The sequence below is a fragment of the Colletotrichum orchidophilum genome (assembly GCF_001831195.1).
Source record: "Colletotrichum orchidophilum strain IMI 309357 chromosome Unknown Scaffold_15.1, whole genome shotgun sequence".
Taxonomy (NCBI): Eukaryota; Fungi; Ascomycota; class Sordariomycetes; order Glomerellales; family Glomerellaceae; genus Colletotrichum; species Colletotrichum orchidophilum.
In genome coordinates this window covers 191,750-205,897 of record NW_019172971.1, presented here as the reverse complement: position 1 = coordinate 205,897, position 14,148 = coordinate 191,750, and the positions used below count along the sequence as shown (strand labels likewise).

General features: G+C 54.1%; 2 protein-coding genes across 2 annotated transcripts; one reads left to right on the top strand and one right to left on the bottom strand.

The window, feature by feature from the left end:
• Positions 1-2,432: 2,432 nt before the first annotated feature.
• On the bottom strand, positions 2,433-3,455 carry CORC01_02632 (amidohydrolase; the record flags this gene model as incomplete). Its single annotated transcript, XM_022614282.1, has 1 exon — positions 2,433-3,455. The coding sequence occupies one exon, from the start codon at positions 3,453-3,455 to the stop codon at positions 2,433-2,435; it is 1,023 nt and encodes a 340-aa protein (XP_022479195.1).
• Positions 3,456-5,511: 2,056 nt separating this feature from the next.
• CORC01_02631 (uncharacterized protein) lies at positions 5,512-9,909 on the top strand (the record flags this gene model as incomplete). Its single annotated transcript, XM_022614281.1, has 4 exons — positions 5,512-5,578; positions 5,868-6,290; positions 6,365-7,440; positions 7,723-9,909. 4 exons carry the CDS (start codon positions 5,512-5,514, stop codon positions 9,907-9,909), a joined length of 3,753 nt encoding a protein of 1,250 aa, XP_022479194.1.
• Positions 9,910-14,148: the final 4,239 nt, after the last annotated feature.

The following is a 14,148-nucleotide window of genomic DNA, read 5'->3' as shown; positions in this document are numbered from 1 at the left end:
TCGATTGGAAACCATGAGCAGGCTATAAATCTGGCTCGCAGCATGCCCTGGAGAGCCCCCACCCAAACTCAACAAACGGCAAACCAAGACGCATCAGCTCCCTGCATGCGGTCAAGACCCCTTTTGCGGCCCTGCTAATCACTATGATCAATGGTCCAGCGATGCTGTAGCCTGTGCCCGCGTGCAGTCCCAGTCCGTGCTTACAGATGGCCTCTCAGCGATAAGCAGCTGCAAGGCCGAGGTATCAACGATTCGCTTGTGCCTCAGATGGAGAGGAAGTGAGACTGCGCTGCAGGTTGTGAGGGTCACAGGATCTACCAAAGGTTTGTGGGGACGAGGGGAAGCAATTTGTAGACCCATTTGGCCGGGGTGTCTAGCAGTTGTGGGAGATGGTTCAGAATGAGCAGAGGGTGAAAGTTCAACCGCGGGGATACGATACTCGTGGCGGATGCCAACTCGAGGAAGAACATTCTGCTTGATTTTAGTACTGAACATTTGATTGTGGTCTGTCGCTAACTTTGTCCAAATTCAATTTCATGTTTGAAACGTACCTATGTGGGGCAAACCTCATACCCGTCGTCCCCCAGGCACGTGGAGAGACACACAGTTTATCAAGGTTCAAAAGTAGCGAGGCCAAGGACACGCTTCTCCCCGTCCCCAGGCTGGGGAAAGGGAGAACGTGCTGTCCTTGTCATCCAGAGACTATTCTTTCCTGATTCGGCCGCCTTTGATAGTTGCGATGCCTACTCTTTCTTTACAAGAAACCGGAACTCGGAGAATCCCTGTCAGATGGTACGGAAGTCGGTATTGAGGGCGGGCCAAGTTGGTGAAAGCTGGGGGACGTTACAGTAGGTTGACAATTCTGACCAGCTATTTGAAATCCGGGGGTTGCTTGCCTCTTTGGAGAGTCCCCATGGGACTCATTGTGGGGTTTATAGCAAGTGGGTTTATCCGTGATTTATTCTGTCTGAATATCCGTACAGTTGTGTGTTTTACTGGGAAGTCGGTTAAGATGTATTGCTAGGCATTTGGGTGCGTATGGACATGATTTCTGCCCGAATAACTTCGAATTCCGCGCCAAGTAAGAAGCAGGCAACAAAACTATGATCAAGCTAGCTTATCTGGAAGACCACTAGTGACACTACCTCTCGCATGCCCACCGCGAGCCGTGATATCCGTGACTTATACGTCCTCGGTGTAAATAGTCCCGCCTCGATATTGCGCGAGGAAAAACAAAAAAAACACCGCACGTTCGGTCGTCACCCAATTTCAGCTGCATGCGCTTCTGGACCATGATAAGACTGCTCCCACCAAAGACATGCTTCCGGACTCCATCCCCCCTTCCAACTCTAGTAGGCTTGAGAGTCGGACTTGTACCAAATCGGTCCCACGTCCGCCTCCTGCGAGTGGACCCCCCCTGTCCTCCTCGTTACGACCAGACCCTCCCCCCAAGACGGGCAACTTTTTCGACCTTGCGGTCCGAGAGATGCGTCCTCGCCGGCGGTGACGGGCATGCAAGCAGTCATCACCCCGATCTCTTCGAATGGGTGCAAGGCCGCCAGTTGCCGAGCTACTTGAACATTGCGATAATTGTGTGACTCGTTAGTCTCATGGAATTCTGCTGAAAATAAGCAGACGAGATATGGAGAAAACAAAAATTCTTTTTTTGGAATACCAAACCGTTTGAGACTTTTCGAGGTTTCTTTGCTCAAAATCTTGAACAATTATTTTTCAACACCGTCCTCCAGACCCCAAGAACGCGGCCCCACCACCACCCCAGGACCGAGGGGTGTGGACACAACACCGAGCTGTGCGGCCGTCCGTTGCCAAAGCTGAGTTTCGGAAGTGCTCCGACGGCCAGTAATGTCGTCTACACACGTCTTTAGCAACAGGGATCGCGTTTTTTTTTTCTTTGTGAGTGGTTGGCCAGTGCTTCATGACGTGGAAGAAGGACGACTACCTAGGTCATTACGCTAATGTATACGTCGTTGTAAACAGAGTTGCAGGGGTAGGGCAGAGTTGCGGTAGTACACGTGGGAAAAGCTTATTCCAGAGTTGCTGCCGTTGCCGCTTTATTAGTTTGGGCTGTTACAGCCACACACACTTACACGGAGAGTTGGGCCACCCCGACCTAAAAGATGCTACCAGAGTTGCCTTTACATACCAACGAAACGCGGTATCACCGGGTGGCGAGAGTTTGTATACGGGCTCAGAAGTTGACATTTGGCTAAAATTTGTTATTATAATTTATTCTATTTCTTTATGGTCATAAATCGTGTCGCGTCAGAATCTGACGTAATTGTTGCTCTGTAGTGAACCGCTCCAAAAAAGGAAATACCACCAACCCCATGCAGCAACGCTATGCTAGTAAACAAAATGCAGGCTATGCTAGATATGCGAGCCAAGCAAGAAACACATCGCTGGTGTGTGCATCATCTACTGCGACGGGCATTCCATAAGTCCTCCGCGTTGCCTCTGAATAACCTGTCGACCAACACGTCGTCCTTGCCGCACCAGTCGAGCACAGTCTCCATCCATGGACGAATATCCAGACCCTCGAACCGCGTATGCGGCCAGTCCGTTGCGAAGATGACTCTGTCCTTGCCCCGGAGGTGAAGCACCTCTCGCGCAATCGGTTCCAAATCGCTGTGGTCGGCCATGGAGCTCAGCCGGTACGGCGCCGATAGCTTGACGTAGGTGTTTCCGGCCCGGAGAAGCTTGGCCAGGGACTTGAAGCCCTTCATGTCGTACGGGTTGTGTGACGGCATGTCCTTGACGCAAGGGTGTCCGAGGTGGTCGATGCATACTCGCACGCCGAGAGTCGGGACGATGGGCTCCAGGAGCTCGATCATGGACATGGGCATGTACACCTGTATAACCCAGTCCAGGGGCTTGCAGTCGTGGGCGTATCGACGTAGTAGTGCGTCGAGCTCGGCGGCGTTGAGAGACTTGCCCACCGAGGAGAGGTTGATCCGGACGCCTCTTACACCGAGCCTGTGCCACTCGGCAAGTGTGCCCTGCGGCACGCTGCCGGGTTCAAAGGCCACCACCGCCCTGCCGCGGCGGGGGCCGAGGGCGCGGAGAGCGTCGAGGAGGCAGGTGTTGTCGTTTCCGTAGATGGAGGGTTGGACGAGGACGATGTTGTCGATGCCGACGGAGGACTCGAAGGCGAGGGCGTGGTCGAGGCGGTGCGTCTTGGGGCAGTAGACGGCATCCTTTGCCAAGGGGTAGGCGGCCGGGTCAACGACGTGCATGTGGGAGTCCCACGCGCCGTGGGGGATCCGCTCCGGGAGAGTTAACCTCCGTCGTGCGGTGGCGGCGACGACTCTGGGTATCACCCTGTCGTCGTTACGCCGTGTTGTTGGGGCCATGATGGGCTGGAGAAGGGCCATGATGTTTTTGATGTGATGGAGGAGAATGGAACGGGCCTGGAGGATGGGTTTCGTGTGTAGCATGGTGAGGGCGACCCTATGTGTAAGAGATGAGAAGACCCGGGTGGAGGCGAAGAGGTGAGAGACGCTGCTGCTGCTGCTGCTGCTGCGGGCGTTGCTGCTGAGGAGGAGTTGTCGAAACTCTAGACGACAAGGGGTGGTTGAGGGCTGAGAAAGGTATGGAAGGGATGAATCCTTCTCCTCACGGGAATAATCTGGCGGCAGGACTGACGACACGGGGTGTCTGCTATCCACAGGTGTTACCACGACGGAGAGAGGCAACGGCATGGGAGGAGTAGTAGTAGCAGCTGCAGGAGTACGATGGTGGCGGCGGTGCGCCTGCACATATGGACGTCGGCCCATTGCACTTGGTGAGATTCCGCCGAAGGCCCGGCTTGTCGTTGTGTGGATCATTGAGTTGTAGCATCGCTCAGGAAGATGTCCGTATACTATGGAGAGATGGGCGGAGAGTGGTGTCTCCAGTCCTCCGCCTCCGGTCTCCAGCAGGAAGCATGCAAGAGGTAGCAAGCAGTAGGAACGATAGTGGAGAGTGACCCCGTAGATGAGGATTTGGGAGAGGAGACTGGAGGGGGGAAAAAAAAAAACCAAAAAAGAGGCAGGCTGCTTGTGTGGTGTTTTGGTGGTTGAGTTTGGTGGTGCGTGAGCTCGGAGGATGACCGATGCCAAGTAGCGCAGATGCGGGCTTTGCGTGTAGTTGCGGCCGGTGATGGGCGGTTTTCTCAGTGTACAGAGTGTGAATGAATGTTAACTCTAAAATACGCATACATTATTTCACCTATTTTCAGCACACGCCATGGAACCTGTCCGACGGCCATGCAGCGGTGCCAAGTTCAAGTGGAGGAATGATTGGCCTCCAAGCCCTCGGGTTATTGGACAGCAGCCCGTTGCTCACCACGGACGTGGAGAGAGGGCAGAGACTACGGGTACTTACCGTGCCTAGGGCGTACTTAGTAGTGGGAAAGAGAGCAAGCAAGCAAACAAGCAGCGCCAATTTGCTCGCTGTTCGCCACGAGTCAGTGCTCGGACCACCGACCTACGGGTGCGAGGGCCGTCGGAAGTTGACCGAGGGGTGAGAGAAAGAGAGAGAGAGGTAGCAGAGAGATCAGCAATAGATGGGACGGACGAGTGAAGAGTTGGGCCTGGAACGATCTCGGCCGGAAACCACCCCCGGAAATACCGTCTCGACGCCAATGTAGCTCTACTGCGAACTTGACGTTATGGGATACCTTGGTCCCTTGCCTTAGCCCTAGTCCGGCACTTGGGCGGCGCAGCGGGAGGGAGGGTGTGAAGGTGTCACGGTGTGATGGGATTGGAGAGTTGGGAACTGGATGAACGCAACTCCCGACCGATTGTGGAGTGACATTACTAAGAAGGCTTTCTGCAGACTGCGGCTGCTTTGGATCCCCCCCCCCCCCTCTCCTCCATCGTCTCCTCCAGGCTATTCCTTCACCCTCCCACTCCGATCCTTTTTGCTCGGTCAACGTCCGATGTCTTCCTGCGAAGAGATCTGAAGTTGTCTGAACCCATACCGTACACCCCCACTCTGTTTCTGCACGAGATCTCCTCTCTCCTTACCCGCTCGATCGCCCGCCGAACGAAATCGTGGGGTTCGAGACTTGTCGAACCAGGGCCCCAACCGAAATCCGGAGAAAGTCGAGAAGGCTTCCCACATCATCGAGACCCAGGGCCGTGTGGCCGTCTTACCCCGTGGGAGAGACTTCCTTCCCCTCACCCACCCCCCGCGTTTTGTCTTGGACAGACGACGACGGTTTTCCGCGTCAAAGGGAACGGGAAACGGGGGACGCGAGTGTCTACTCTATAGGGCGAACCCGAGGAGAGAAGTGAGGCGAGGATCGGAGGGGTGTCGGTGCGAGCTCTCCCCGTCTGAGATTGCGTGTCGGAAATAGGGGGCAAAAAAAACGACTGCAACAAAAGAGAGTAAAAATTTCTTTTTGCATTTCCCACCAGCTCTTTTCTTGGTTTGCGCCCGCAACCATACTTTGCACATCCGCCAACGACGAGATATCGACGCAAAGACGGGAGCCGCGGGGGTGTTAAAATGGTCCAATTCAATACGTATTATCTCCTCACCATCATTATTATCTCGTGCGGGTCTATTCCCAAGGGTAAGTAGTCAAGTCCTGTTGGATCTTCCAGTCAACCAACTCCCGTCCGTCCGAATTTTGACAGCGATCCGTCCCTTTTTTTTTTTTTTTTTTTTTTTTTAAAAAAAAAACTCCACCTCCCACAAACAACCAAAAACCCCCCCGCCCACTACCTCCCCCCCCTCGCCCAGCCTGAGGGCGGATTCAGGCCTGCGACGGGCCGGGCGCCTTCCAAGGTGACTTTGGTCATCGCTCCGGCCCTGTGGCAGGGCACGGCGCTGGGTCCCCCCCCGCGCCCCCGCCCCCGTAGGCTACGATGAAGGCGGATTCAGCGCTGCGACGGGCCTGGCGTCCTTCAAGGATGACTTTGGCCTCGTCTCGAGCCTGTGGAAGGGCAACGCGTCTGGTCTCGCCGACCGCAAGGCCAACATCTCGTCCTTTGGCGTCCTCGGCGCCGCGTTCGGTTCCATAATTGCCCTCGCCGTCAATGATCGGCTCGGACGACTGAGGGCGTGGCAGCTGTTCATCGCCGTCTGGATGACGGGCTGTCTGATGCAGGTCTTCTCGTCCGGGATACTGGGGTTGATGCTCTTCGCCCGTATATGGGGCGGGCTCGGCGCCGGTGGGCTTACCGTCGTTGCGCCACTATACCTCTCCGAGATTGCGCCAGCGAGGTCGCGCGGCATGGTCGTCAGTATATACATGGTCGTGTTGCTGTCGTTTCTCACCCTTGGTAAGGCGCCCTACTCAGAATCAACCCTGATATCAAAACCGTTGATCCAGTGTTACTCACCCACAATGCTCCAGGCTTCTTCATCAACTACGCCGCCAACGCGACGCTCGCAGCGACGAGGATGCAGTACCGCCTCGTCATAGCCATCCCCCTTATACCCGTGGGCCTAGCTTTCATCGCCTCCTTCTTCCTCGACGACACCCCGCGATGGCTCGCATCCCGTGACCGCGGCGACGAGGCCCTCGCCGTCCTCGCAAAGCTCCGGCACGCCGACCCGAGCGATCACGCCCTCGCCACCGAATACGACGAGATCCACGAACAGATCCGCACACGGCAGCAGATCCTCGCCGACTCCTCCACCTGGGCCATCATCAAGGACATTGCCACCATCCCCACCTACCGCACGCGCTTCCTCCTCGGCGCCGTCATGCAGACCGTCGCGCAGTGGTCCGGTGGCAACGGCATCACCTACTATATACCCGAGATCTTCCGCTACGCCGGCGTCGTCGGCGACAACACGTCCCTCATTACTAGCGGCGCGTACGGCGCCGTCAAGCTCGTCTTTACCATGATCTTTACGTGGGGTCTCGTCGACGTCTTTGGGCGCCGGCGGTGCTTTATGACGGGCTTATTTTTGCAGTGCATCACGCACGTGTACATGGCAATCTACATGGCCATCTGGATTGACGGCACCAACAAGCCTGCGTCCGATGCCGCCATCGCTTCCGTATTCATCTACGCCGTTGGCTGGTCCATTGGCTTATGCACGGTGCAGTACCTGTACGGCACGGAAATCTACCCCACCCGCATCCGCAGCGTCTCCTACGCGAGCAACATGGCCCTGCACTGGTTCTTCCAATTCGCCGTGGTGCGGGTGACACCCAACATGTTTGTCAGCCTTAACGTGTGGGGCGCATACGTCTTCTGGGCGTGCGTCTGCGGCGCGGGCCTCGTCATCCTCGGGCTGTGGGCGCCGGAGACGAAGGGCATCCCCATGGAGAAGATGGAAGAGCTCTTCAGCGGCCGGTGGTGGATGGGATGGAGGGCGAGCGTGGATCTGGCTTCGAGCGAGACGAAGCCTTTTGGCAGAGGCGACTCGTCGGGCGAGGAATCAAAAGAAGGCGCTTTTACGCATGACCGGAAGACGGATGTATGAGTTGGGGATGGAGCACGTTATTCTTCCAAAGTTCTGAGTCCATATTTTGATTTAAATGATCACCAAATACCACATGGACTTGTTGAAGTTCATTGCCTAAACCGGTGCACGCTTTGGCGAATCTGTGAATGAGGCCGAGTTTCCCTCTCGGGTCGACCCGGCCGAGTCTTCGGAGCCGAGACCGGCAAATGAGGGGCGCTTCGGCCGATAGGTGAGAACGCCAAGATGGGAAGGTGAGAACGTAATTGTCGCCTGAAGGATCGGGACCCCTCACAGGGCAACGTCGTTGCGAACGTCATCAATGTCCTCGGCAAATTTTCTTTCGCGTCTTCTTCTTCTCTTTACTATAAATCATTCAATGCGTCTGCTTGGATGTGTGTGTGCTTGAATTCGTTCTGTACAACGAAAGCAAACATGGAGAAGAAACAGGTCGCAGAGACGCGCCCGCCGCCATCCCCGCCGCCGCCTCGACGGACCGGAATGCGCGGACGTCTCATGCTCGCCGGCGCCGTCTTGTTGGTTGGTTTGTGTAACATTTACCTCAGAAAAAATTTCCGGCTGGAGCAGATTCGTCGAGGGGATCTTGCGTCACACCCAGTCCCCGTCCGAGAATCTCCCTTTGGCCGGTTCCCTCTGCCCAAGGACCCTTTCCGGCTCATCCCTTGCACAAATGCAACCATCCCGCCGGCCCTTGACGATGCCCACCCTGAAAAGACGTGGGCGAGCTCCTTTGACCCAGACCCATCCAATTGGAGCTGGGGAAACAAGACCGTCTCGGTTGATGGCGATGATGGTGACCCCTTCTCCGGCCGAGGCATCTACCTCTGCGGCTACCTGGAGGTGCCGCTAGACTACACCAACAAATCAGACGACCGGATCGTCCGACTCGCTATCATCAAGTACCAGGTCTCGGGCCTAGCTCGCGTAGGCGAGCCCGACAACGGCACCAGAAACCCGCCCCCCGGCGGCCGAAGCGAGCGCACCATTGTCCTTGAGCCGGGCGGACCAGGCGGAAGCGGAACTTCCTACGGCTGGAGAGTCTCGGAACAAGTTACCAAGAGGCTCAGTGACGGCAAGTTCGACGTGCTAGCCTGGGACCCGAGAGGCGTGAACATCACACGCCCCTCCATCTCCTGCTTCCCCTACGACGTCGACCGAGACCACTGGTCCATGCTGACCGGGCAGTACCTCGAGGTCTCCGCCAACGTGACGCGCCAGCTCGAAATCAGCGACGCCATGAACGATGCCATCTTCCAGGCCTGCTGGGAAACCCACGGCGACCTCGGTCGCTTCATGGGCACGGCCATTGTCTCGCGCGACCTGGAGGAGATCCGCAAGGCTCTCGGCGAGGACGAGTTGACGGGATACCTCGTCAGCTACGGCACCGGTATCGGGCAGACCTATGCCAACATGTTCCCGGACAGCGTCGGTCGGATCATCCTGGACGGGACGGAATACGTGCGCGACCACCGTGAACTGGGCGGTTTCGGATGGACTGCGCTCGACAACGGCACCGACGCCTGGTACGACGGCTTCCTCGGCGAATGCCTCAATGCCGGCCCGGATCACTGCGTGCTGGCAAAACCTGATAGCAGCAGCAGCACCGAGCCCATCGTGCTAAAAGATCTGGATAAGCGCATGATGTCCCTATTCACATCCCTCATCGACCGCCCCGTCGTCGGGTACACGAAAGAGAGCGGCCCGTCCCTCGTGACGTACTCGGTCCTCGTGGCCGCAATCTACTCTGCACTCTACAATGCCCAAAGCTGGCCGGCCCTCGCCCAGATGCTATACGAACTCGAGCAGGGCAACTCGACCCTCGCCGCCGCGTTCCTGGAACGCCAGGCCTGGCAGTACGACCCGACCCTCCCCGCGACGCCCAACAAGCGGCCCTCATCGTCTGAACTTACCTTTATCGTTATCTGCGCAGACTCCTACGACGCACCGCTGCCGCCCGGCGACGGGTTGGCCTACTGGGAATCCCTCTGGATCAACATGACGGCCCAATCCTGGGTCGCGGGCAACCCCCGCTTCTCCGACGTGTTTCCCTGCCAGCATTTCACAAAGTACTGGCCAGAGCCGGCGGATGTGTACCGCGGGGACCTGAACCACACTCTCAAGAACCCGATTTTGCTCATCGCGGAGACGTACGATCCGGCTACGCCGCTGCGCAACGGCCGCAGGTTGCTGGACGAGATGGGAAGGAACGCGAGGTTGATTGCGCATCATGGGTACGGACACTCGTCGAGGGACACGTCTGATTGCACGGATAGTATAGCAAAGAGGTATATTCTCGAGGGAACGTTGCCTGAGGAGGCGGAGACGGCATGCTATGCTAATGAGAAGCCGTATTTGTATGGTGTCAAGGAGAAGGGGGTGAGGGCTACGGGTGCTGATGGGGGCTGGGATCCTGTCGGTGCTTGGCGGGAGCATCAGCGGGAGGTGGCTTACTTGCGTCTTTGAAATAGCTTGAGTCCGTTTTGATATTTGGTCAATGTAATATAGTTTTGATATGTAGATCGTGTACGTACACGGTCACTCAGGGTGGGAGGAAAGTTCTCAATTTCAAGTCGATTCAGGTTTACCCAGAGTCTCGGCTCCGCAGGCCGCTGTGGAGCAAGGTCCTGCATAACGCCGATGCGAAACTCGGATTGATAAAACTAACGAGAGCTCCTCTATGGTGTCCGTGATACGGGATTTTCTTTCAGATGGTTTTGATTTCATGGCTCATTGTCGTGTACCTTAGGTGTCGGTTTTGTCAAAGCCAACACATGCCGCAATAAATATCACGAAACCTCCTTACTTTGGCTTCAGTCTACCACGTGCATTTTCAAGCAGTGTCCTCGGATATTGAGTGTACGTACTGTGACTTTTCTTTCCTTTCTTTGGAGGGGATTCCATGTTACGTTCAGCCTACTTCATAGATCTCATGCTGGCTGAAACAAGACCTCGTGATTGATTCATCTTATAAAATTACTATAGTAGCCATGACCTAAACCCGTGGTCAGTTTCTTTGACGCCTAGAGGATGGTAACTTACTCTATCTTCAGAAAATTTCTGAGGAAGGGAACCACCCAAGTATCCTCGAAACATCACGACAAAAGCAGACGAAGGGCTTCCTCCCACTTCCAGTGATACCGATGCACTCCCCCTTTCCGCTTGAACATGGAAATTCCACTTATAAGTGATGAATTCGCGAGAAATTTCAAGAGCACAGTACGGGACGCCGATGAAGAGAGAAACAATCAGTGGCTGCTGGTTTTGATCTTTGATAACATCAGGTATCTGGGGGACTTTTTTTTCGAGCGCGAGAAAATCTTCATGGGCTTTTTACGTTTCTTTTTTTTTCACTCCTAAAGACCCCGCACTTGGGACTGATGTTGATACCAAAAGGTGGTGCTGAGTTTTCCCCTCATAGATAGCTTGGTTGATAAGTGTGCATAGGTGGCTTCAGAGAGAGACTGGGCCTGGTTCTCTGGGGTCGAAATATTGCGTATTTTCAATTGGCAATGGAGCCTCCAGCCAACTAGTGCCCGTCGTCGTATCCGTGAGTAGTTAGTTGAGTGCAGTCTTCTCAGCAAGTCACCGGGCTTTTGATTTCCCCGATGGGCCCAATGGGTGTCTCAGGCTTCTGAGTCACAATATCGACAATCCAATTTTACCGCCTAGTTTTCAGCGTTGCCTATTGTTGACTTTTAAGTGCTCTTTACTCCCGCCACGTCGCATCGAAGCAGATGAACTCTTATTTCGTCAGGATGGTTGAAAAAGTTTCTACGTATCCAAAATCAAGCGCATTCAACATTACTTGTCTTGCGACATGCCTACCTCAATTGAATTTCCCCCAGATGACGAAGGAATCGAAGACGTGAGGTTAGTCGCAGATTGATCCGATGTTCACTCAACGAAAAGTCGGCGAGGATTGGACGTTCAATAACGAACAATGACTGATTAGTAAACTCTCATGACAAAGAAGTAGGATGACTGAAACAGTCCAACGCTGAACCGATAATCTGGTCTGTTGTATAGAGGAGGTGAGCCTCTCCAAACCCACAGCGGCCCGACAAAAAAGGCTGCATCTACTCATAGAGCAAACATGTCCAACTAATCTCTTCTCCGGGACCTATAAGCGATGTGCTCGACACGCAGGTAGAGGAGCTTTTGAGAGAGCTCTTTATGAAGCCTATTATCATAGCTATCGGGGTAGCATAGCGAGGTGCTTCATCTGCTGCAAAGGAGTAAATTGTAAGAAAACCTGCCATCCTAAGGAGACGCCGTTGACGCATGAGCTGGCTCCAGACATACACGTAGACAGCTTGAGAAGCCACTGCTGGAGTCTCCGAGGCTATGTTACATCGCTAGGTAACATCCGCTAGCAATTGAACTTACGGTCGCATTCAGCAAGCATTGATAATGCGAGGCATTCATAATGAAATCCCCGTAATGGCCCCTTTTGCCACAGTCAAGACGGCTTAAATCGGCTGGCAAATGATCTAGGATCATCATGCACGTTGGGCGAGACACTCCAACGCAGTGTTGAATGTGGTCACTCTGGCGTCGTCTGAATATTCTGCGTAGCTATTGGTGAAAAAACGTCGGAGCTGGCAGCGGACAAATACGTTTGGACCCGTTGAGATCCCACGCCGGCTGGGCGGTTTGCATTCCTTGAACACGTGGATGCGTGGACATCCTACGGCTTATGGGGGGGTGGGAGGAAGACACGGTGATCCAAGTGAGACCGGTTTGATGACCCGCTGCCCAGGTCAAGGTATACAACAGCTGGAAACCACTTGAAAGAATTAACGACTCTCATTGAACTTGGTTACCCGGTCACCAACCTCAAGAGTCGAGGTTTGGACGCTGAGGGGGATACAAAATGTGCCCTCGTACCACCTGACCACACCATCTGAGGGAGGGGATCCCACCATGTGCTCCAAGAATTTGCGTGGCTAGTTTTTATTATCTTATGTACCTGTTTCTTATTGTGAATTTATCAACTTGGCCGATCTCAGGCCACTTAGTGGGTTCAGGGGATGCCAGGCGTGAAGCAAGCAAACTCCTGAAGCTGAACGCACGTATTTTTGAGATTTACCCTGCAGTGACCAGCGAACTCTCACCGGGGCCATCCATCGCAGAGTAGTTTCATGAACGGAGACCCTCTCTTCAAAGTGCCATGCTTTCTGGCACTCACAGATTATTCTAGATTCAAGAGAGAAAAAATGTAAGATTCTGGCTTGAACTCTACTTGGGTGGGACAGGACAAGCCTCAGGTTGATTCCTCGCCTGATGACATGGGAGAGAGGCCTTCAATTGGTTGACCAGAATTTTTCTTCCATGCTCACAAAATGCCGATGGCGCATTCGTGGGCGCCCCCATCGAAATGCATATTGATCCCAACCACATTTAGACCTGTGAGACAAGGGAAATGGCTGGTGGGCATCCAGCCAGCCACCGACCGATGACCACGTTTCTCCCACGGCCCAGTATTGTAGGTTTCAAGGGACGGTGAGTATTTCGTGCATTTACTATAGGTCATTCACAGGAAGTATGGCTGAGACAGCAGAATTTCCAGTGTGACATTGTGGGAGACGGATTGAAAGGGCTGGATCTTGAGGATTTTCAGGAAACTTCCTTCTGCAGTAGACAAGGTGTATGTAGGTCTGGAGTAAGTACCTAAATTGAAAAGCACCGAGTAAGGAAGTCAAGGTCTGTATACACATCAAATCCCAATCCCCGGTAGATTGTGTGCTCCGACTATGACCACATAATTTCATTGACCACTGGAGCTCTGCCAGGCCGACTTGCCGCCGAACACTGGCCATTATACAGGAAGTCCAAAATGATCAGAGTGACCTGTTCAAATACACATTTCAAGTAAGATAGCTCGTGTTTTGTTAAAGTACCTTATTGAGCGTATCATGATGGTATTTCGTAGTGCGGCTTTGACTGATCACGCAACGATGCTGACGCAATGTCCGTCACCGAGGTGGTGAATAGCACATTGACCCCTCATCTCACCCGCTAATAGCAAATCAACAATGTACTTGCTTCTTGTGCGACACTATTACTTGACCGAAAGCAAAGACAATCTCAATGTATCTATCCCTCCCAACCAAGGAAATCTCACCATCCCCCGGACCTTCAACCAAGTAATGCGGCCAATGGTTAGCATCGGAGGTCATCCGGAATGGAAGATCATGGTAATCTTCCTCGGGTATATGCATGTACATACGAGTGTTTCGGAAATCTAAGGGTCTTATTGTATCTCGAGTATGAGATGATAAGACGGGAGCAATCTGTCATTGGTACCTTTCAGTACATGTAGAGGAAGGCACAACTAAAAGCCCTCGCACGCAAATATGAATGCGACTAGCCTCAAGATCATGAATGAAGGTCTAGACCCTTTGGAATTCATATCGCCCTCGAGGCTGCGCCAATCACGTTGAATACGCAACGCAGATCACCGCCCCCCTCTTCGAGCGCGGTCCTAAGGCAAGACCTCCCTATCGGACTTCGTTCCCGTGCCTCCCAAGTCGCCGTTTGTTCTTCTTTCGTCCATGCATTCTCTCTAGGTAAGTAGCCACTTGAAGTTGTGATACCCTTCCCCCTCTCCAGCCCGGTGAATGAGCCCCGCTAGAGCAAGGGTAACCTGCTCTGGTGGTCTGGTGCGGTGGGAATGCAGCCGATCTGCCGCGCAAACTTCTT